Below are 24804 nucleotides of genomic sequence, written 5' to 3' on the forward strand. Positions count from 1 at the left end.
CTCCTTTCAGGATCCTGAGCTCCACTATCCCATGGTCGTTGCAGGCAAAGCTGCCCCCAACCTTCACGACCCTGACCAGTTCTCCCTTGTTTGTACATATCAGGTCCAAAGAGCCTCCTCTTGTCAGCTGCGTCAGGAAGTTACCAATGCTCTCCAGAAACTCCCTTGACTGCTTGTGCCCTGCTGTGTTGCCCTTCCATCAGATTTCAGGGTGGCTCAAGTCTCCCTATAAGACCAGGGCCTGCAAGCATACGGCTTCTTCCAACTGCCTGAAGGATGTCACGCACTTCTTCCTGATCAGGTGGTCTGTAGCAGATGTCCACCACAGCACTGCCCACCTTCGTCTCCCTTTTTAATCTTAACTCATTAGGTCTCAGCTGGCTAATCACTGGTCCTCGGGCAAAATTTCATGCATTCCTTCTGCTCTCTTCCCTCCTTGCCATACCAGCCTGTGCTTCGTAAAGAACCTGGAGCCATCCATTGCAGCACTCCAGCAATGTAAGCTATCCCACTACATCTCTGTGATCCCAATGACATCATAGCCCTGCAACTGCACACAGGCCTTGAATTCCTTCCGCGTTAAGCCAAGAATTGTTTTAAAGTCTGTTATAATTAGCATCTCTAAAATAACCCAGTAATCCTGTTGCCCAAAAGAATAATCACTTACACAAAAGAATTCCTTCAACAACAAAAGAGGAGGAAAGGAAGAAACAATCCTGTGCATTTTATTGGTATTGACATACATTTCTTTTTCCTTTTTCTTTTTTTTTTTTAAACTACAATGCAACATATAAAAAAACCATATTAAAAAGCTGATTGGTCAGTTAGCTGTAAATACAAAACCTGTTCACAAAAATTAAAAAACAAAAAAACCCAGCCTGTTTCGGACATGTAACTACATATAATTTCATGTTTATGGCCCCATTCACTCAAGATCATAAGAATAGGTTTGTTTTCTGTACTATAACTGCTTTCTGCACAAGGATCCAATACAAGGGTTGTTCTTGGGCTTATAAATTACCATAGGTGAAGACGCATGTGACTGACAAGATACAGGCCTCTTACTCTTCCTCGTGGTAAGAATGTTGTCTTCCTTTGGAGGAGGCACATGCACAGGTTTCCAAGGAATGGGGTTACAATATGCTGGAGCTGGATATGAATTTCCACCAGCATACCCTAAAATGTTTAGAAAATACACATAACTAAAAAAGAATATTTATACTACAAGCCTTACAATGCAAGCAGTTATAATAATCATCTGGACTAACAAAGACACAACAGCATCTTCAGAGGAAGACAGCATAAGCACATCACAATTTAAATGATTCAAAGTAATAAATCTTCCACCTTTTTTTTTTACCAATAACTGGCATATTCTTCATCTCTATTTAAAATAATAAGCAGGTTGAATGCTGTGTAACATTGAGAATGCTCAGTCCTTTGTATACTTAAAAGCTGTAAATGTCTATGAATTGGCTAATTTGCATTATTTCAAAGCATTTATAAGTAAAACTTCCTGTCACGACATATGCAAAGCTCAGATACTTTTCCATCTTTGCTTAACTGTTATTCTTCATTTTACTGAGGAGAAAAATACACTAATTATCCACATATACATTAATAATCTGCCATTAATAACCTAGGGCCCATAAAGCAATATCAGAACACCTAAAATGTAACAGAAGGAACATGTTGCCCTATCAGTCATTTGTCTGTAGTGAAATCTCAGTGCATACATCATGTGGTTGGGTAAAACAAAGCCTGTAATATATTCTATTGCATGAACACAACCGAGTAGAGAAATATTTTTCAAAAATCAGTTAAACAAGCGATTGCAGCTGTGGGGAAGTAATGAAGGTCCAAAACAAAACATGAAAGCAAAGTGTATCACCATCTGTAAACAGATGCAAAAGAGCAAAGGTTGTTCGCGTGCTTTATACATTTTCTTAAACATTCAGAGCCTGGAATTTAGCTCCTAAAAGATTTTCTGTTGCAAATTAAAATAATAACCACGATTTTAATTTTATGAAAAAATAAAGGCAAAACTATATATATTTTTTAAAAGAAAATTTAATTAAGCACTCAAACATAAAATGTAATACTATTTCTTACTGATCTTCTGCTTTTGTACCACGTGGGATGGCAAAAAATACAAAAATAAAGCGAGACTCATAAAACACCAGACTATCAACAGCATTCTCTTTAACACTTCCCTTCAGAACAAAAAACGAATAGGATTACAGAAGCCAAGAAGATGCGATGCAGGTGTAAAGCTAAATGGAAAGGAAATCTTAGCTTAGAACACAGGTTGATTCCCGTGTCTCCTTTTTCAGACAGGACTTCTGTAAGCCTCTTATTAATCTTTGCATCTCAAAAAACCACCTCTTTTCTAAGAGGGATTCAGGTGCGATAAGTTGGCACACACTTTCTGTAACACAAACACTAACTTCAACAAGGATGCTAACATAACTGATTTGCTTCACAGGCACCAGTAATTGGCTCTAGTGATTCCTATGCCTGATAAGGAAAATGAGACCAAAATCAGTTATAATTTGATATGCTACATTTTTCTCTCAAATAATACCATTTTCCTCCCAAATAACATGAAGGGCTACGAAAAATGCACAAAGGGTCTCAGAGTAAAAGCTTATCTGACTTACACCATATGAGATATTAATTCCCGTGTACCAAAATTAGATGCTGGACGAAAATCTTAAACAGGCTTCATTTTACATTAAAAGACTAGAGGGAAGGAACCACAAACCTAAGTCACTACATATGTGTAGTAGAAGTACAAACCTGTAGACTTCCCACGTGGGTAGCCATAACCATTTAAAGCTGGACGTGGTTTATTTCTAGCATTATGTAGCCATTCCTTAAAGATCTTCTCTGATCTTGCTTTCTTCTCCTGTAGTTCAGCTTCCCTTTCTTTTTCTTTTTCCTAAAAATTATAAAAAAAAAATCTAAGACACTTATAGACAAAGCCCTGTACAATATACACAAAATGGTAAATAAATCTTTTGCAGATTCCCAGAATGCTAAGTATATTTCAAATGTGTTTTCAAACACAAATACATTTCCCTGACAATAGAAAAGTTGCTTTTTTTCCCCTTTAATTTGGGGGGGGGGGGGGCGGGGAAATCAACCTCCACATTAATCCAGTGTTTCTCTGAGAAAAAGCTCTCAGAAACCTTTTGGAAGACTACATGTAGAAGAGATTCTGAACACAATGGGCAGATGACCAGGGCCTACTGTGCTGCAATTAGCCTAAAGAGGCTATTGCATCTGGGACAGCCATCCACCCTTCTCAGTTACCCATTCGTACAGCCCTATCTCAGCCATGACTGGGTTGCCTCCAAGCCTGGAGCAGGCTTGGGGAACCATTAATCAGAAGTAAGAGTAAAAACAGTATGTTTAAGCATGGCATTTGGATTTAAACTAAGTTTAATTGATACTGTGAACATGGTGTATAAGAACCTACGTAATGAAGACATGACTAAAAGAATGCATACGGTTTAAATCTGTCTGATGACTTTCATCTTCTTGGGTTTCAAGGTCCTTGTGCTGTGCATTTTAGAGGCTCAGCAGAGACACAGAATCAGTTTGTTAACCAGGCAATAAACACCACCAGTACAAAATATTTAAGCGTGTTTTAATTGTATGGGAAATTTTTAAAGACTGCAAAATTAAGGTCATTAAGGCCTGAAAATTGATCTGATACAGCTTACAGTATTTTAAAGTTAATCCAAATAAATTATTATATGTACTTGTGAAATACTTACAAATGTGTTCTGCACTTTAAGAACAACTGCTGTAATTACAGGGGGAATATAGATAAATTCCTCTCACCACAATCCTCCCTCACACTTAGCTACAACAGTAGCGTGGTACTCCTATAATATTAGACGTTCTACTGAAAAATTATACTGCAATGTTAATTAATTTAAAATACAACCAATCAACCTCACAGATAAGACATCTGGTCACACATTTCATAGTTTTCAGGCATAATCATTACCAATATGTGATATTTCAGAGGAATTCTGGATGATTCCTGCAAGCGTAGCCTTGTTAGAGCATTTGTCGTAGTGAACTAGAGGACCTCAAAGCCTGTACTTTAGGAAGCTTACAAGTAAGAGGTCTTATGAAGTTCATTATAAAAATACATAGTTGATTAATTAATATGAAATACATTAAAATTAGAACTCCTAGCATCAGATTGGTACAGAGAGATATGAAGGAAAATGCTTTTAATTAGAAATATGTGCAAGTATAATGATAATATAATGATAATCGTGGTCCTGGGAGAAAAATGCCAAGAACGCCACCTATTTTCTGTCTGGGTCACCCTGCAAAGGACTGAGTAATAAAGGTACACCGTGTGGTTTGCATTTCTCTTTCCCTTATCATATCACAATTGCAGTGGGTTTGCAAAGACTATTAACAAAAATGCGTTAATATGCATCTTGCTTTGCTGAACACACCTCAATGTCTTCAATGCACTAACATTACAACTTTTGAAAGTTATTTTATCTACAACATTGCCATTTGACAAATTCTAATCAATTCAATCCACCAATATATTAAATATAAGTTAGAGATTAGGTAACCCCATTCAAATAAATGATTAGTTGATTAATACCTTCTCTTTCTTCTTTTTTTCTGCCTCTTCAGCTCTCTTCTTCTTTAACCATTCTTTATACTTTACTTCAGCCTTTTCTTGTAACTGCATTTTTTCTAGTTCCTTTGTGGCTTTTTCTGCCATTTCTTTGCTCAGCTTCCGTTCCCTCTCCCTTCTTTCCTACATGAAACAGATCAAAGAAACAGAATAGAAACTTTTTAGTATATTTCAATGGGCAATTCTTTTGAGGGATACAGTTAACTTTATTACATAATTACAAATAAAATTATCATAACCCTGAAAAAAATATCACATTGCACGCTCTTTGAAGACAGAACCTATTCATCACGAGGTTCCAGATAAAATAGTTTTAAACATATAAACTTGTCAGAAAACATCATAAAAAAATTTACTTTCAGCACTCCTTATGCTATTATGTTTATTACTCTGTTTTATTTATTCAGACTTTTTTAAAAACACCTCAGACACTTCTCAATATTTCCAGGAAAGAAATATATGTTGCAATTCTTGACCACAGTGTGTTAGTTTTACTTTTCAGTGAATCCAGAGCAAACTTACAGTTCCAAATGGAAGTTAGGCAAACCACCCCCTTCTAAGAGTCATTGAGATATGCAGATTGTTCAGCACACTTAAGCATAAATTGATATGAAAATAAGTTCACATGAGAATCCAGTTCATGCTTTGTAGTATTCTCCACATTCTTTATATTCTTTAGTTTATTCGCATATGGACGACTTCTATGAATCAATCTACACATTTCTCCTTTTCAAACAACGAAAGGGAAAACGAGAAAACACATTCTAGGGTAGGCAGAAAGTGGTAACTGAGTGTGAAGTTAAATTGCTACCTGTATAATTTGGAAGACAGAATACACAGAGGTGTCATTCACTTCTATGTCTTTTCGGTGTGTGTGCACCTAACAGTACACAACACTGTTTTGGGGACAATTCTCTAAGCTAACAAGCACATATTGATGGCCTTTTCTTGATCTGGAGAGGGAGGGATTTTCATTTGAAGACTAACAATAGCTCTCACTTCCCTTCCCTGTAGCCTTTATGAAATGTCTGGGATTCTACTGATTCAGTGCTACTTCTGCTTAGCTTGCTTAGGTCTGAAGAACTGCATACACACATAGAGGCAAAAATCTTTACCAGACAAGCTGTGCACATGACTTGGAGGAGAGGCAGAAGACTTGAGATCAAACAGTTTCCACTTCATAGAAAAGAACTGCTGAATAAAAATGTTGGTTTTGTTTTAAGAAATCTTTTTCTTGTATGCTCCCCTGCATATTCCTCTTGAACAAAGGAGATGTGTAGTTTAGCAGGAACTTATGCTGACTCAGAATTATTATAGTTGGAAGTATGAATGTAAGATGCTTAGAACTACAACTGCAAAGTATAATAAACTGGGTCCGTCTTCATTATGGAAAAGAGGAAAAACACATCTACAAGAAGAGCAGGAATATACTTCCCTTCCCCTTTTACCTCTTATAAGCACAAAAAGGCAGAAAGCTAGAGCTCCGCTCTGCTCCCCATGCCCACCGCCCCCCACCCTTTTTTTCCATATTTATTGCACTGTCGGAAAATCCAGTTATGCATAAAGAAGCAGAAGCCATAATACTGGAGCTGGGGACCAGCACAATTCTCTCAGTCTGGTCTAAACAGGATACCTGCTGGTTCAATCCTTGCCCTCCATACCAAAATTTACCAGTAATCCAATATAGTAGCATCATACAGAATAAAAACTTTAGCTTATATTGCCCTGCAAAAACACTAACTCATTTCTGCCATTTATTGGATGAGATGACGAGGTGCAAAGCCAGGGCCAATAAAGAGAAAATGCAATGCTTTCAGGCTAAAACGTTTGCCAATTTTTTGTAAGACGTAGTACTGGATGATAAACGCTTTCATGTTTGAATCCTTGTCCGCACTACATGACATTGTCTCGATAAAGAAATCATTCTAAGCATAATCTTAGCTTACTCTTGGCATTCATTTTTTCTGAGAATGTCATAATGCTAAACTGCAGACTCCTTATCAGAAGAAGTCAGTTTACAGAACTGCTTGAGTTAGTGTGGCCCTCTCTATGTTTGCCAACACTAGAAGCATTACTACAATTTTAACACTGGCAGCTAAATTATGCATTATTAACTCCGGGGTTTTTTTCCCCCGTTTTACAAGCTATGCCTTATTAACTGTATTTACCATAATCTCTGAGATGGATGTTTCTTCACCTAAACCATGATGATACTTTCACTACCACTGTTTTGGTATACTCTTGTCAAATATTCTAATCTGATGACAAAGAGTTATTTGTGTACACACTGCACACAATTTTACAAAACAATTAGCTATTAACTATATTTTCTCCTTGGTTTGTTTTTTCTTTTTCATTTCACTTCTAATACATTCTAGTGAATGTCAGCTGAATCTGTTCTGCAGTGTAGGGAAAATGGTCAGATATGAACACTCTCCAATTTCAATGCATATTCTGGAACGTAAAACTCCATAAACTACAAAATAATGGAAGTCTTATTAATATGATTTCACAACACTGTTTGTAAGGCCTGTACAGTGATAAAATTATTATTTACAAATAAGACCAATGAAAAAAAGAATTTCATTCTGGGAAAAAAAAAAGTTGAGATTCTGAAACATTTTTGTATTAGTGAAGAATGGAAACAAGATCTTTCTTAACATGATACAAACCCTTCCATGCTTGAATTAGTTAAAAAGGAAAAATAATCTATTTGAGGCAAATTATGCAGATCTTAAGTATCACCTGCCTGAAAAACAAATAACCAATTGTCTAAGCTTTTCCTCCTTCTTTGTTTAAAATTCATCTTCATCTCTTTTATTCAGAGCTGTTCCGCTGTCCCTTCATTACCAAATATTTCCCACATGCATCTCTCAACAACTGCTGTTTCAAGGCAATGATAGTCTGGGACACATAAAAAGTATTAATGTAGGTGAGAGATATATGCTAAAACAGTGAGTTAAAACCATTGGTGAAGAAGGCTTACAAAGACTTCAAATCTTTTTTTGTTTGCTGGCTTACCTCTATTGTACATGAAAGTAAGTTACAAAAGTAAGGATCTTTCAAAGCTACAGTCTTTAGCTAAGGGTCTTATCATACAAAAAGCATGAAAATAAATGTAGAAAATGAAAAAAATGGGGCCCTTCCATACCTGGGGGAATTGTTCAATATTGGACAACAATTATAAATAGAAAATAGACTAAACACCTTTCTAAAGACTGTAACTAAAAGGCAGGGAAGCTTCTTAAATTATGTATCTTTAATCACAATACTTCAGATTAGTTTAGCCACTACCTAGGCTGACCCAAAGTTAAATTAGGTCCTACATAAACAATGATACGCCAGGCACACCACCATGAAAGCCACAACTATTGCTAAGTTTTACTTCCAGCGAGACATCCTTAAGACAGGGAGAGTCCCTGCAGAATTGCAGACTTTGCAGCTGCCTAGAAATTATTCTGCAGACAAATCAGAAACGCTTCCTCTTTCTCTCGTGCCCAGAACAGCTTTCGTTCATAAAGTTAGTGTACACCACATTCCCAGCTGCTTTAATAACCTGTTTCATGTCAAGCTCCTGTCACCCTCGCCTTCCCAGCTTCCCCCCATCCTCATTACTTTCCCTTATACAAGTCTATCAAAAATGCTAGGAATGTGCACATTAATGTACATGTTCTTCAATCCTCCCTTCACTCTCCTTCCACATATATACGGGGGGAGGGAAATTACATAATTTGTTTATGCTTGGTGTTGTCAGATTGGGTTTTAAAAATTCTCTTTGATCTTGTGTTCAAAACAGACATGATCTATTCACTAAACCACTAGCAAATTTACATACACTTTAAAATATGATTACAGGTATTACATAAATTAAGGTATTGATTGTAAAACATCCAATTACTCATTGCAAGAAAGGCTTGTTCTCCCGCCACCCCACCCAAGGACATTATTAAGGAGAAAGGATACAAATCTGGCCTGCGGGTTCACTGCTCTGGGCTGTGATCCTATCAACCCTCGGAACCTAATGAAGCCTGGGCTAGGTCAGTACTTGGAAATCCCCCACCCAAAACAAGTCCAGCCGTCCCACAAAGCAATGATGGTGACTCAATAGGCAGCATGTGTCTCACTGAGTCAGTACCAAACCAATGTCTCATCAGCAGAACTACTAACTTTTCAAGAAAAATCAGACCTATGTATATATGGGAAATTGTCAAAGGAATTTAAAATTTGAAGCAGCATCCCACCTTCTTCCTGACAGAAGGTAGAAATATTAAATAATTTTCCTGGCAGAAAACAGCCCAATTGCCATCAAAACAGAGACACTATATCCAACTGGAAGAAAATTAATAAAATATATATTTCTGTATTTTCATATAAAGGATTACAGGAGAGGCTAGAAAGGGTCAAGTGCAGAGCTGCTTTCTGTTCTGCATTTTCTATGTAGAGTGTCACTGAATAAAAGTATTTCCAGAAATTAATTTTGGGGTTTATATTTTTAAGATACTTCTCACAGCAATCCTTTCCCATTTTCTAGTCTGCAGAATGCGACAACATTTTTCTTTTCATGCATAACTGATGGTTCTATTTCACAGCTGTTTGCTCTGACATCTTAGCTACCATAGTCTAGCATCATTTTATGCTGACTGATGGTGAAATATAGGAAGAGTCCACACTGCCAACATCAGAACATACATCCAAATTTCCTCATTTATCCTCATAATAAACCTGAACATCAATCACATTTAACAGCCTCAGAAATCTGGGTTGTTCGGCCAATTGTTATTATCTTTTCAATTTAGCCCTATTACACAGCTCAGTCACCAAGCCTAGCCCACAGAAATACTTCTTTAATCTCTCCAGAACTGGCATGTGAAAAGAACAAGAGGCTAGAAAGGAGGTCAGTGAAACAACACGGAGCTGCAGTTGTCTACTGACAGGCAGGTTTACAACGATTTACTGCTCAAGTTCACACACAAAGTCAATGCAGACCCCACTGCAGTCTAGTAACTGGAGAATTGTAAGATGGTTACATACATGGATCTTTCTCAGACTGTGTTCTTTTCATGTGGGTACTCAATATATGTGACAAGCAGAAAGTCATAGTGTACTTGGTCCCTGAACATTCTCGAGGTCTTCAGAAGAATGCAGACTCCACGAATGCTGCTGAAATACATGAGCACTCGTATTTTAATCATCTGCCACTCTGAATTCCTCCTCCACAAGTCTGTCTAAAACTCATTCTAACACTAACTATGAGAAATTAGTTCATTCTGCTTACAGAAATCTAGAGGTAAGTCTGGACACAATACCCATGGCATTGGCCATGCATGACCTCACAGAAAAGTTTTGTGCAAAGACACAACACCTCTGTGCTAAAAAAAAAAAAAAAAAAAAAAAAAAGGGACTGTTTTGTAAAGTACTCCAGGTCTAGACACTGAAAACCCCACAATATGCAGAAAAAAACCCTCTTGACAAATTAAGCCCAGAGTTACAAAAGAAAGTTTAGATGTGTAAAAACAGACTTGGGCACATAAACAGAAAATTTAAATTCTTAAATGATGTTGGTTCTCAAGGTTGGAAGGTATTTATCCTAGATATTTAAGCTTCCCTCACAAATACATTTCTTGAAAGGGTTCAGAGTCTTGAAAAAGGTGAACATCTCAGCGTCTCTTTCAAGTCTAAAGTGTCAGCAAAAACCATAGCACATCAGGCGCTACATAAAATTTAGCAGCAACCGCTGCTTTGACTCAGAATAATAGTTCAGCTGTTAGAACACTAACCTAGGACAGGGAAGATCCGGTTTTCATTACCTCTCTGCCTGAGGGGATTCAAACTAACATGTCCCACCGTGGGGAGAAGACTCCACCTACCAGGCTGCAGGCTGGGATGACAGGATTCTCCACCCCTTCTGTTGAAGCGGTACCACTCCTCACAAAATAATGAACGATTCATTAGATGAAAGAAAGAGAGCATCAGTGAGCATGACTTTTTAACTTGAAAGTCATGCTCAAGCTGCCGAACAATCTGTGTTCTATATTAACAATGGCGAGATAAAGTATGCATTAAACAAAAAATCTTTGGAGTAAGAGTTGCAAACTACGTCTCTCTTCTGGGAGGAATCATGCAGCGCACCAAGAAAGCGAAGTCTGCTCCAAGAAAATTGTCATTCATTATTTCATAGTGTGTTTGTTCTAGGCTTTCATATTTCTTCCTGCTTCTTCCTTCTTATAAAGACTATCAGCCAGTAGCAAAGTAAATTATAAGAACAAAATTTTCAATGAAAAAGCATCAGAACAGAATTTTCCCATCCTGTACCTGTTCGCCATTAAAATTATATTTTTCAGTAAGTAATGAGGACTTACTGAAAGGAAAAATGAACAAGAAAAAGAAGTTGCACATCAAAGTTCTACGATTAACGCCTGCTTTGCTCATATTTACTTTTAAGAAAAAATAAAAAGTGATGCTTTATTCTCTATTCAACAATGCAGTAAGCATTTGAAATGCTACAGTCAAATTACGATTGGTATTAGAATAATTAGTTTTTCCAATGTAAAACGTGTAACGTCACTGCTTGTGCTCTTACAACTTCGCTAGATATCACATTAATATACCATAAAGTATTATATGCAAGTTAAAGACTAAAGACAAGGATGTTAACAACACGAGTTTCAGAACTGCAGTTATTTTGGGATGCAAGCATTCCACTTTTGAGATTTCAGTTATTGCTGCAAATATATGTATCGCATATATGTACTGGTTTTTGGCTGGGATGGAGTTAATTTTCTTCATAGCAGCTCTTGTGGTGCTGTGTTTTGGACTTGTGACTAAAACAGTGTTGATAACACAACAATGGTTTAGTTATTGCTGAGCAGCGCTTACACAGCTTCAAGGTCTTTTCTGTTTCTCACTCCGCCCCGACAGCGAGTAGGCTGGGGGTGCACAAGGAGTCGGGAGGGGACAGAGCTGGGACAGCTGACCCCAGCTGACCAAAGGGATACCCCATGCCATATGACATGCTGCTCAGCAATAAAAGCTGGGAGAAAGGAGGAAGGGGAGGGATGTTAGGATTTATGGCATCTGTTTTCCCAAGTAACCGTTACACATGATGGAACCCTGCTTTCCTGGAAAAGGCTAAACACCTGCCTGCCGACGGGAAGTAGTGAATGAATTCCTTGTTTTGTTTTGCTTGAGTGCGGAGCTTTTGCTTTACCTACTAAACTGCTTTTATCACAGCTCACAAGTTTTCTCACTTTTACCCTTCTGATTCTCTCCCCCATGCCACTGTGATGGAGTGAATGAGCAGCTGTGTGGAGCTTAGATACCTACCGGGGCTAACCCACAACAATATATAATATAAATATTTATATGTACACATATGCATATACATGAATCGAATATGCTAGATATTTCTAAGTTCACATTCTATTGGCATTCTAAGAATGAAGTAGCTTTGCAGAGTCACTAAAGGTGGACTAAATATGATTGGAAGATACAATATTAAATAGAGTGTAGAGGGTGGTGTGCACTGCATCAGTGTTAATTTTTAAAATATTTAATCAAAAAGCTATTGTCATCAGGTCTGACCTTTAATCCTAATATTTTATTCAGCATTAATTCATAAGACGTTCTGATTTACGACAATGTTCTAAAGAATTAAACAGTCACATCAGTTTACAGACACTTCACAGTTTATGCATCCACAATGCATTTCTCAAAGCCTTTGGTACTTTGATTTGAAGGCAATTAATCAGTAACTCAGCAATTACATATACCTTACTTAAGTGTTCAATCCCATAGCTGTTGAAAGGAAAAAAAGAGACACCACATCTCAGGATCAAAAGTTCATGTAAAACAGGAAAAGAAAAAAACTTGCTACTGCCAACAACAAGCTTCCTATTCTATGGCAAAACATTAGGAAGTAAGTCATATATACCTGGAAGAAGGCTACATGTGTCTTGAATTAACTAACTCAAGGGCAAATGAGGGCAAAAAACCCAAACTGGCTTCAGACAACAGCTTACATATTTTCTAAAACAGAAAAGAAGCTTTTCGCTAGCATCTCCAGAAAATTCCACTGAGTAGAACACAGTAAGTCATCAGGCAGTAGAACCAGTGCGTGGTCACACTGTGAAGGAACTTGGAATTGAACCATATTGGACAAATTCTGAATAGTGCTGGTCTTCAAAGGAGACACTACAAAAGAAAGTATGAACGAGTGGTCAACTCTGAACATCTATGACCTCACCTATTGCATGTTTTTTGCATATTTTATACCCAGCCAGAGTTTTGTCATCATGTATTAATCCATCAGAATTTAGATGAGAGAAATATATCCTTGGAAGGAACCAGAAATGGGATTCCCAAATATTCTGAAGATGTTAAGCAGTATTTTTTTATCTTCCGCCTTAAACTGTTATTTACCCAAGTCTGTAAACAGTCTTGGTATCATCTACAGCCTGCTAAGCCAAACAGTCACGAAACTTTTATTTGTTAAGCAAGAACACATTTGACAAGACACAAGTCACAAAGATATCACTATGGAGAGGAGATTTTCAAAATATATCACACATGTAGGTCCCCCAATCCAAATAATTCCAAGATAAGGGAGGGGGGTGGGGGGAGAGGAGGGGTGTTGGTGGTTGGGGGGAGGTGATGGTGTTGTTGGTTGGTTTTTTTTAAACTTACTCAGTGGTGGAGAACAATGACTGAAGTTAACTCATCTGTTCAGTATCTACACAGAGTCAGCATACAAACGTGAAATAATAGAATTCAAAGGTCTCTTTTTAACGATAAATTCTAGCCATTCTTTACATCTTGGTTTTATTTTCAATAAAAAACTTCATTCTACTAAGAATGTGTCCTTTCTTGCCCCCCCTCCAAAAAAAGAAAAAAACATGTAAAGTGTCAGATTGAACAGACACGGAGAAAATAAGCTTTCATGAGCATTAATTCTAACCTGAAGAAATAAGACAGTAGTTCATTTTCAATACCTATTCAAGATTGAGTTCTATGTTGAGATGGGGATCAAGGATGTCACCTCCTTTCTTTTTAAACTCCACAATTCAGCAATGAGTTACCTACACACAGCTCCTTACCAAACTGAAGTCTAAATACAGCAATTAGCAATCAAGCAAACATTTTAACATTCCAGAAAGATTAAGACAGATTCTAATGGCTTTGCTGATCTATGTCCAGTTCTGCATACCACTCAAATCAAGGCTACTTTAATAATGAAAACATGACACTGAACACCAACTTTGCTTGCTCAATATTTATAATCATGCCCACCTCATTTTCACCAATAAATCTAACAGTAACTCAGAAATAAAACTTTTAGTTCCATACAAAATCATGTTGGGTTTGAGCAAATTTTCTTCTGGAATCAAAAGCATGTTTGGAGATATTTTAGAGTTAAAATATTTTGATTGGTATTCCTGTGACTTGTCAAAAAATAGAGCTCTATTACATCTAAAACAAAACAAGTCAGACAATTTGCTGTTTGCCCACAAATGACTCAACCTTAGGAGAGAAAGGAAGTAAGACTATTTTTGCTCAGCAGAGATCTAGTATCTTACTGAAAATTGTAAAGGCATTAGGAGAACCAGGATAGTGCCTGACAGTTGATTTTATTAAGTTTTTACTTCCTAGTGAGCTGCAAAATTTTCCCCTATTTGCCTAAACATATTTCACAGCTTAGAATGTTCTTTGATAGCTTGTATTTCAATATATTACTTCTGGTTCATTTACAAATTTTAAAATCATAAAAGCTATTTACATAGAATATTAAATGGTTATGATTCCTTTATTTTCCAAAATAGTTTATGCAAAATGATTGGAAGCATAAAAAAAACTTCACAGCATATAGTTTTAAATATATATTAAAAAATAAAAACCGAAACTGCCAGTGAACAAAAACAGTGCTCAAGCTTTGCTTCCTAACGTGACCCTGAAGGACTATATTTAACAGTCAGAGCATCACAACTGACATTGCCATGCAACAAAATGCAAGAAAACTGGCTTGGCATACAGAAAAACAGCAGAATTCTTTTATGCACATACAAACATTCTACTTCTGACATAAATGTCTCTCATATTCACAGTATGAAGATTTTTCCAGCAGTGTCTCCTGGTGCTGGATGCTCAAGGTGAAGGAAAAAGTTTCATGTACACTCAACCGTCCCTTACTTCCTTCGTCAGTACAGTATTCGGCACTGAGAAATGATACAGACCTGTGGAGATCATAGAGGTAACATCCCTGAAAGTACTACTTCCTGTCAAGTAAAGCATTTTCTGCAGTCTACACACAGGGGCTCAGAATCAGTAACTGGATATGAAAAAGGTGAGTGCTTAACGCATATTTCAGTGAAGAATACTGCGAGTTTTGCCTCAAGGAGCACCTTTTGATGCTTCTAGGAGGAAATGAAGTGAGCTTTCCCAAATATGAGATGTATACACGCTCCCCAAGAAAATCATAGCAACTGTCAGTGCTCATGAATAACCTTAAACTTTGTCTGAAATCTTCACGAAATTTTAAACACCTTCTTAGTCACTGAATTGACATATTTATCCTTCAGTCTGTGTCCAGATCCACAAATAAATCTTGCAGAAACTTGAAGTGGTAAGGTCTATGCAACACAAATGTTAATATCCTAAAGACAGCTAAGCTTTTAAGTTCAGTTTGTTCTTGATTTGAGTGTGGTTTACAGGAAAGACTAGCCAATGAATCATCTGATTTAAATGAAAATCAGATTACTTTTGGTAAAAGCTTGGGACATGGCCTAAGGATGACCTTATCCTTCCAGAATATAATATGATAAAGTCCAGACACAAATATGTTTTTTTTTCCTGTCCTCTGGGCTGATGTGATTACCATAAAAAAGACCTCCTATTCCCATTGACAATAGAAAATAAGAAGTTAATCAGTAAATCCACAAAGACAAAGGTCCAAGGAGGACCCAAATAGGTAGAAGTTTACAGAAGTTCAAGGCGGGAGGGAGCAGGGGGAGGAGAGAGAATGAGAACTTTCACTGTTTTGAACTCTGAACAATTTTAACAGGCAGCCCAACTCTTTCAAGCCAACGAATAGTTACAGACACCTATAATTTAATTTGCATTTTAGAAGAGGAAAATGGCATTGTTTGTGCTGAATAACAAATCTTCTACTATTTGCTGTGTACTTTAATAAGGAAGGATCCTTTCTACATCATAATAAATGCTTAGAGCAGGATTGGTTTTGGGGCAGGTTTATGCCAATCATCCAGTCAGCACTGAGACTACAAATAATTAGGTTAGATCCAAACACAGGTTATTCCAGTGGTTCTAGACTGAATGTGAAGGAGGAGTTCTGAAATGGTGAAGACAAATGTATGAGGTCTGGATATCTAGCCCAACGAGTACCATTGTGATATTTTAATCAATTTTCACCTGATTTATTCAGAACCAGAAGTACAGAACGGTAAGCAACTGGTATTGCTACAGACTGTAAGACAATGAACACATATGCTCACGAACTACCAGGGGCTGAACAAGCCCAAGCCTCCCAAGCATTCCCTTTTTTGCCACCCAGTACACATGCTTGCTTTGTGGTGACACAGAGCTGTACAGTGCCCTGTTGAGATCAGGATTCTGTCTGCTTCTGACCCCAGACTTAGGCATCCCTCTCAAGAGAACTTAAAACATTTTTTGATCCCACTCAGAAATGACTTTTTGGATGAAGGAATTGCCAACTGCTAACTGTGGTCTACTGAGAATTTCCTGAATCTGGCCTCACACCTCAATTATCCCTCTAAACTCTACCATACTATTTGCCTGTCCACAATGGTACTTAACTAAATCCTTCTTCTGGCTCTACTCGGTGTACAAGGCATTGCAGACAGTCAAGACATACACTTTACCCAAAATGCTTGGGCATTGAACCTAGGAAGTCAGAAAGAGAAGGGTATATTGAAGACCAGAACCCCAGCTATAATTAGCAGAAGGCTACTGCACAAGATGTAGGCTGATTGTCAGTTATCTGACTACTCAGAAAACAAATCTCTCTATACCTTATGGAAAAAAAAGAAATCACTCTTGGAAAAATGTTTAACTGTGTTGGTGTGGTTTTATAATTTTCAATTAAAACAGCCATTCATTCAGCAAACTAAAAACATGGTTGTCCAAATAGCCTAAGTAAATTTTACATAGTTTTACTTAAGCATGGTATGTACTAGAATATTTGCAGCCAAAGCAATATTTACCTCTTCTCTCTTTTTTTGGACCCATTCCTTGTGCTTCTCTTCAGCTATCCTTTTCCTCCTTTCGCATTCTTGCTTTTGCTTCATCTTCTCAAGCTTTATATTCATTTCCTAATTAAAGAAAAAGTATACACCTTCAATCTGTGGCGACCATCTACACCAATACACCCAATACTGGAAATAGTGCTGCAGTTAAAACAATGTAAGCATTAGATTTTGAAATTTTTCCTTCATTAAGATTTTGGAAAAGATGGATGACAGTCAACACAGAAATATTATGAAATACAATCAATGCAAATGTATAATTTTTAGAATATGAACTGGAAATATGTATTTTAATTAGGCCTTGGAAACAATTCAACATAAATCACTCCTTAGCTTATTTAAATGCCCTTTCAGTCAGTGGAATCTTAATTTGCAGCAGTACTTTTCTACAATACTTAAAATTTACACAGTGTACTGCTCTGCATTCAGGAAGGCAACAAAAGCTAAGTGAAATATTACTCACTTGTGATTTTTAGTACCAGAACTACAGGAACCTTAGGGCTTAACCCAAAGCTTATTAAAGACAAAATTATTGCAGATTTTAGCAAACTTTGAAACAGGAGCTTTATTTTGAAGATGAAAGAAGAAATTCTGAAGTATCTTTATAGGACATATAGTATATATGTGATCACTTATATCTCTCCAAGGAAAAGAATCGATAAAGAAAAAACATGACTGACTAAGATGACAATTTGAGATGTCTAGCTTCTCTAACAGTAGCATTAGCACAAAGTGCTATTTACCAGTGAAAATTCATACCTTCAAACATAGATAGATGGAATTATTCCCATGAAACTGATTTTATGGTCCCTACACTGCAGTCTGTTTCAGAGAGAAACCCCTCTTCTTATGACATCAAGAAAAAACAGGAGCCTACAGAGAGCTCAAAGAAAACACTCACAACATAGACATAGTTTGAAAATATAGTTGTTGCTGTATTGAGACAAAGTTACAGCAACTAACACCTCCTTTGAGTTCTGAGACATCTGCATGGCAGGGATCCTGGTTTCTGTGAAAGGTCATGGCACTGTAAATACCTTAGAAGACCCTACCTACCCACTATCCCTTCCAAATGTTTATCCATATTTCCAGCATTCAGGGCAGACTCAGTGCTGCTGTCAGCAAAAGATCTGGGACTTCACAGTTGTTTCTTGGGATATCAGTTTAGAATACTTTTTATATGCAAATATAGTAATACATTTTTATATCACAATCACATACTTTGTTCTCTTCTGGCATCTTACAAAATGGTTGATTGTATTTTTCCCCCGATATAAGCTATTTGAATTGCCTACATTGTGGTTTAACATCTAATGTTTTCAAAATCTTACAAATTAAAAGTAAAACATTTACCTATTCCACCGATTTCTACATGGCTTTAGGTAATGCTTGTCCTATGACCGCTCTTAGTATATAGTTGAGAGAGACATCTTCTAGATTACATTTAGTACTGTATAAATGCTTTTGTGTGATACACAAGAATAAATTGCTTTGGTTCCTCATCAAGACCACATGAGAAGTCCATACACAAACCACATTTTCTATATGACACCAGAAATCACTTTGGCTTATTTTTTGTACTTGAAAATCAAAGTAGGGAGAGACAATTACCAAGCAGGAATCTAAAGGGAAAGTCATGAAATGTGTGGCGAATATTAACGGATCGGACCATATTCCTCAAGTTTAACAAACTATTTTGGTGTTATGCTGACCTCTAAAAGACTGTTCCAGAACCTTCCAGCAGTGGGTGTTTTATAAACAACATGAGGTAGCCCTCATAAAACAGCTGTATGTTATATTCACTTCACAGATAAAGTGAGTCACAGAAAGGTTAGGACATTGCTCAAGGTCAAATAGTAACTCAGTAACTAAAGCGAGAAATGATCTAACTTTGATGTGATTGTTCTAACAGTATCATTTAATCAACTGCAACTACAAATATATTGTATTGGGTTTGCATGGCAAGGTTTTGGTAGCGGGGGGGCTACAGGGGTGGCTTCTGTGAGAAGCTGCTAGAAGCTTCTCCCATGTCTGACAGAGCCAATGCCAGCCACCTCCAAGATCGACCAACTGCTGGCCAAGGCCGAGGCCATTAGCAACAGTGGTAGCACCTCTGGGATAACATATTTAAGAAGGGGGGAAAAAAACCCTGCACAATAGCAACTGCAGCTGGAGAGAGGAGTGAGAATATGTGAAACAACTCTGCAGAGACCAAGGTCAGTGAAGAAGGAGGGGGAGGAGGTGCTCCAGGTGCCGGAGCAGAGATTCCCCTGCAGCTCGTGGTGAAGACCACATGCCGGATCAGGTGGATGTGCCCCAAAGGAGGCTGTGACCCCTTGGAGAGCCCACGCTGGAGCAGGCTCCTGGCAGGACCTGTGGACACATGGAGAGAGAGGAGCCCACGCTGGAGCAGGTTTGCTGGCAGGACTTGTGACCCTGTGGGGGACCCACGCTGGAGCAATCTGCTCCTGAAGGACTGCATCCCATGGAAGGGACCCACGCTGGAGCAGTTCATGAAGAACTGTAGCCCATGGGAAGGATTCACATTGGGGAAGGTCATGGTGGACTGTCTCCCGTGGGAGGGACCCCACACTGGAGCAGGGGAAGAGTGTGAGGAGTCCTTCCCCTGAGGAGGAAGGAGCAGCAGAGACAACGTGTGATGAACTGACCGCAACCACAACCCCCATTCCCATCCCCCTGCGCCGCTGGCGAGGGAGGAGGTAGAGAAAATCGGGAGTGAAGTTAAGCCCAGGAAGAAGGGAGGGGTGGGGGGAAGCTGTTTTTAAGATTTGGTTTTATTTCTCATTATCCTACTCTGATTTGATTGGTAATAAATTAAACTGATTTCCCCAAGTTGAGTCTGTTTTGCCTGTGAGGGTAATTGGTGAGTGATCTCTCCCTGTCTTTATCTTGACCCACAAGCCTTTCGTTTATTTTCTCTCCCCTGTCCAGCTGAGGAGGGAGAGTGATAGAGCAGCTTTGGTGGGCACCTGGTGTCTAGCCAGGGTCAACCCACCATGCATATTAATCAAGAAAAGATATAGCGCTCTCACTTAATTCTGCCCCAGCATTCAAGAACTGTTCATTTGCAACGGGGCAAAAAATAAAAGGAGGGAAAAAAATGCTGGGACAGGGAAACCTGTCCTGGGAAAGGACACCAAACAGTTGTATAATTACACACTAAGTGGGTAACAACACTGTGCCTCATATCTAACCAAGTCTTACACCCAGCACACACCCTGTCGTGTTTTATTACCTACATGCAGGCAAATGTACCCATGATGAAAATCAAGGTACCAATTATATAAATGTTTTAATCCTTTAAACTCGAACCATTACCTGACAGTTGGATAAGCAAAATATTATACAGCACCACTTCAATAAAGCATAACATTTAGCAAAAGAGAATGCACGTAGCGTGAATCATGTCAGCATCGTCAAGCACAAAGACTATGGAGGCCCGAGACACTAAAAAATAATGGACAAAACTACTTGTGTTTCCACAACCAAAAGAAAAAAAAATTCCTGTGCTTGCTATCTTCCATTAGACTTAACATCAAGCCGATCCGATGTATTCACCTCTGCAGCTCTAGCTTGTAAGCGGGCACGTAGTTCCTTCTCTTTGCCAATGAACCATTCTTCCCATGGTGAAAGATTATCTTTCAAAGGTGACTCTTTTTTCCCCCCTGCTATTTCACAGTCTTCAGCTTTCCTGAATTAAAAATGAAAAACGTAAAAGAATATTATCTGTAATATATTTGATTGAAAAGTTATGCAGTGCTACTGCCTTGCAAAATAACATTTCTTTTATGGCATATCATGACAACAATGACATCATTTTCCTACTTGCTTAGTAATCTCCAGAATGGATAAATGGCATTTATAGTACACCTCTGACCATCTCCCTTACGTTCTACTTATTAAATTCTAGCTTATGAGGTTTTTTTTTCCCCTGCTCCAAACTGTGGAACAGATTCAAGCATTACCTTTTATGAACTAAACAAATACTAACACCAGAAACATCAAAGTGTCACCTTCCTTCTCACATATGGAAACCAAGGGAAATCAGAGATTTAACATTAACATCCTGTCCTTGGTCACAGAGAGGCTCCATGTATCCCGTGGCCTTTAGCGCGAGCAAAGGATAATCAAGAATATTTTTTCTTATTTCAAGTCCTATAGAATTAGACTCATGATATCAAGCAACCTCAGCATTAAGAATCCATTCACTCTTATAGGTAAAGTTTTCCACCCTAAAAAGCTTTCACAGGAAACGTACTTAAGAAATATGGCTTGCATACAATACTTGATGATATTATACAAGGTTCTATTAGACTTTTAATAGGATACCTTGCATAACTCACTCATAACTTCTTTACTCATGAATAATGCAGCAATCCTAGCCCCAGGCCAGAAATATCTTTTATAATATTCTATACATGTACTATCTCATAAGTAAGACAGTATACTAGGCTCTAAGTCAACAAAAATTGAAAACATGCCAATAGATTTCTTTATAAGATTTCTTCTATCCTACACAGAATTTTTTCTTAACAACAAAACAGTGAAACTAGACTTCACTTCAGTATTTTATATGGACGTATGGGCTCTGGAAATATCTACCTACATACTTCACTACAGTGAGTAATTCTGTTTGCTGAATTCAAGCTACAGAAGAGGCATCCAAACAAGCATATGATGTTAATGCTCCTGAAATAAATCTTTGAAGCGTAAGATATCTGGGTTTTATCAATATAAAAGTGTTACATATTCACAGGGAACAGCAATACTCTGTTGCAAAATATTTTATGTCCCAGTAATCTTTAGAATATATTTCTGTGACACAAAGCATTTGGGGACAATGTCAGTCCTAAGGAGTTTTGTCCTACTCTTCTCCATTGTTGTTACCCACATGTGTGTGCTCTAACATGACCGTTCACTGGTCAAGCCGTGACATGTCCAGGGGAACTGATTCACGCTGAAACTAACCTTGAAAAGGGTTGTTTTCCTCACACAGAATCAGCCCCCAACCCTCATTATACTGTGCTGCCACAGAGATGTAGCACAACAGAACTGACAGGACACCCTGACACACAGACAACGCATGGACAGAAGCAGCACAGACCAAGCCCTCCCAAGTCCAGCATTGTCCAACATATTCTGCTGCACCCTAGGGCTTTTATGCTACTGCGTTAACAAAGACCAAAAATTTAACAGAGACAGTTTTTAAACAGGTACATCTAATAAGGGATGCAACTTAAGAATGCATAACACATTGTTAGAAAAATAACTCTCTGAGAGTTTATTAAAGATAAGGATAAAAGTATTATGCATTCAAATTCAGGAAACCAACACAACTTTGTCCAGACTTGACATTTTGGGCAGGGATACTTCCTCAATACATTCTTTTGCTGCGCACGATTTGCATTATGGCACCTTGTACTAGAATAATGCTGACATATTAGACCAACCTGAGAAAAAGTACTAGTAGAAGGAATGAATTAAGAAAAATGTTTACTATGCGTTTTCTTGTATCGGTAATAAAGGCCAAGCTACTAACTTCTCCAAAAAAAAAATATCACAGTAATAAAAACTTATTGTATACAAGTAAGAAATAACAACAAATTATGTTTAAACAGGGGAAAACATAAGCTCAATATGAAGAACGGTTAGGAAAAACATTTCTCCTCTTCTGCAGTACTGCGTCTAAAGCTCTCAGATTGCGCTGGAGCACGGGCTGGAACCCAATCCTTCTCAGCATGCATCCCAGCTACCAGTCGCACTCTCCCTGGCACACTGATTATGTATTTTGAGCCACACAGACCTTGAATTTTACGGGACCGTCTTCTGAAATGCTAGCATGTTCACAGCTACGACCTTCCTCAGAATAATTAAAATAACAGAATTCTTAAAGTACCACATTCTCAAGTGCACATTTGTTTTTAAATAAGTATCTTAAACCAAATTAGATACATTTAGCATTAGAACTGAAGTCTGATTAACAGAAAACACTGTGATTATCATTTACCATATGTTCACTTAAGTCACGCCATCAAACATAACACTGATCCATAATGAAAGTATGAAAATGCCTAACACCATTTGACAAGGCCTTGTTTTTAGCCTTTCTCTTTTGCAGATACTGCATTTCCCACATTAAATGTCTGCCTCTGGCTGATTTTTGTGTAGTTTTAAGAGGACAACAACAACAAAAAGACTCTTTGAGAGAGCGTGTGCATATGTAGGGGGGGTAGTGGCTGTGTAAGAAGTGTTTTTTATTATCATACTTTTGAGATCTTGGCAGTTATACACAGAAGCTGCTATATGAACATTTGGTAGACACTTACTACAACACAGCAGCAGTATTATTCAGATGCAGTGTCTGCATGAGTGAAGTATATATCGTGCCCACAGAGTTGCATGAGATTGTTCCAACTCAGGCCCTAACAGAGGTCATCTTCAGTTGCATCTTACTGCTTCCAGGGAATACTGCAGCAACAGGCGCAGAAATTGAGAGCTGTTTCAAGCAGCATCTCAAGCTGCAAAGACACGTAGTAGTTTGAACTGAGTGCTACAGAACTTCAAGGTACGTGAACAAAATTGCTTATTGGGAAGGAATAAAAGGAGAGGTAACAGAAAACCTGAAACCCTCCTGGACCGTAAAGTGGCTAATATCCTTTTCAGTCTGCAGCTTCTATTTCTGACTACATTTGAATACTTTTCCTGCACTTTTAGCACCTTTTTCAAGAAATACTTATAAGAAAAGTTCAGTGTGGTCCATATTCCTTCACTGCTCTCCATGGAAGTTTGAGAACCACACTGGAACCCTGCACCCCCGTGAAGCTCAGCTGTCCTTCCCTTACCCCACTGTCACTTTTAGCTCAGTTCAGTCTTGCTAGTTACATCCACCATCAGTTACTGCACAGATCTGCAAAGTTTCCATTGGTCGTATTCCAGGTCGTATTCCAGAATGAGACAGGCACTCCCTGCTCTTCCCCCTCCCATTTTAAAGGGAGGAATAAGAATTATTTGTTCTCCTGTCAAGGAGAGGAGATCCCAAGGGAAAGAAGACATATAAAGTTTGCATATAATTAAAAGGGAATGAAATTAAGCCACAGGAACAAGAACTGTGCAATGCATATACACAAAAGTGTCTCTGGATATAACCACATACACTAGGCAAAATAGCCCTTTAGTCTCTGAGAACACTTAAAAGGATGACAGGAATGGCTGTACCTTTTTAACTTGCAAAGACCCTGAGGCTCAGGTCAACAGCTTATAGATAGTTTACAAACCCATGAAAATACTCAACTGCCTATAGAAAAGACTGCCGTAACCTGCGACTTCCCAAGATATCATAAAAAGGGAACGAGGTGCTTAAAGCGCTTATCTATACAAACAAATCTATGTGGATGCGAAATAATCTTCCACACCCAACAAAGGCCTCGAGCAGAGGGAGGGGAGCACGGGAGGCCGGCTCCTCACGCAAGGGGCGGCCCCGAGCTCCCTGTTCGAACGTGGGCCCAGACGCAGGGGTTACCTATCGCCTCGCCGGCTCCGGGAGGCCGCCGCCCGCTCTTCCTCCTCCTCCTCGCCGCTCGGAGAGCTGGGGCGGGACGCGGGGGAGAGCGGGGAGCAGCCGGAGGGACTGAGGGGCTCCTCGCCCTCGGAGCTGGCGGAGGACAGCGGGCTCAGGCGGGCGGCCCTCCTCCTCCTGCCGCGGGTGCGGGCGCCGCTGCTCATGCCGGCGGGCGGCACCTGAGGGAGAGGCCGGCAGTTAACGGCCGCCCGCGCCCGCACAGCCGCGGCCTCCGGCAGACGGCAGGGCCCCGCCCGCGCTCCCGGCGGCCC

General features: G+C 38.7%; 1 protein-coding gene across 1 annotated transcript; it reads right to left on the reverse strand.

Annotated features, from left to right (window-relative positions):
• Positions 1-714: 714 nt before the first annotated feature.
• On the reverse strand, positions 715-24804 carry CCDC34 (coiled-coil domain containing 34). Its single transcript, XM_075502031.1, has 6 exons — positions 24494-24804; positions 20533-20665; positions 16912-17019; positions 4643-4801; positions 2800-2941; positions 715-1176 (listed from the first exon to the last, which is right to left on the reverse strand). The coding sequence occupies exons 1-6, from the start codon at positions 24694-24696 to the stop codon at positions 962-964; spliced, it is 960 nt and encodes a 319-aa protein (XP_075358146.1). The 5' UTR covers positions 24697-24804; the 3' UTR covers positions 715-961.

The sequence above is a fragment of the Mycteria americana genome, chromosome 5 (genome assembly GCF_035582795.1).
Source record: "Mycteria americana isolate JAX WOST 10 ecotype Jacksonville Zoo and Gardens chromosome 5, USCA_MyAme_1.0, whole genome shotgun sequence".
Taxonomy (NCBI): Eukaryota; Metazoa; Chordata; class Aves; order Ciconiiformes; family Ciconiidae; genus Mycteria; species Mycteria americana.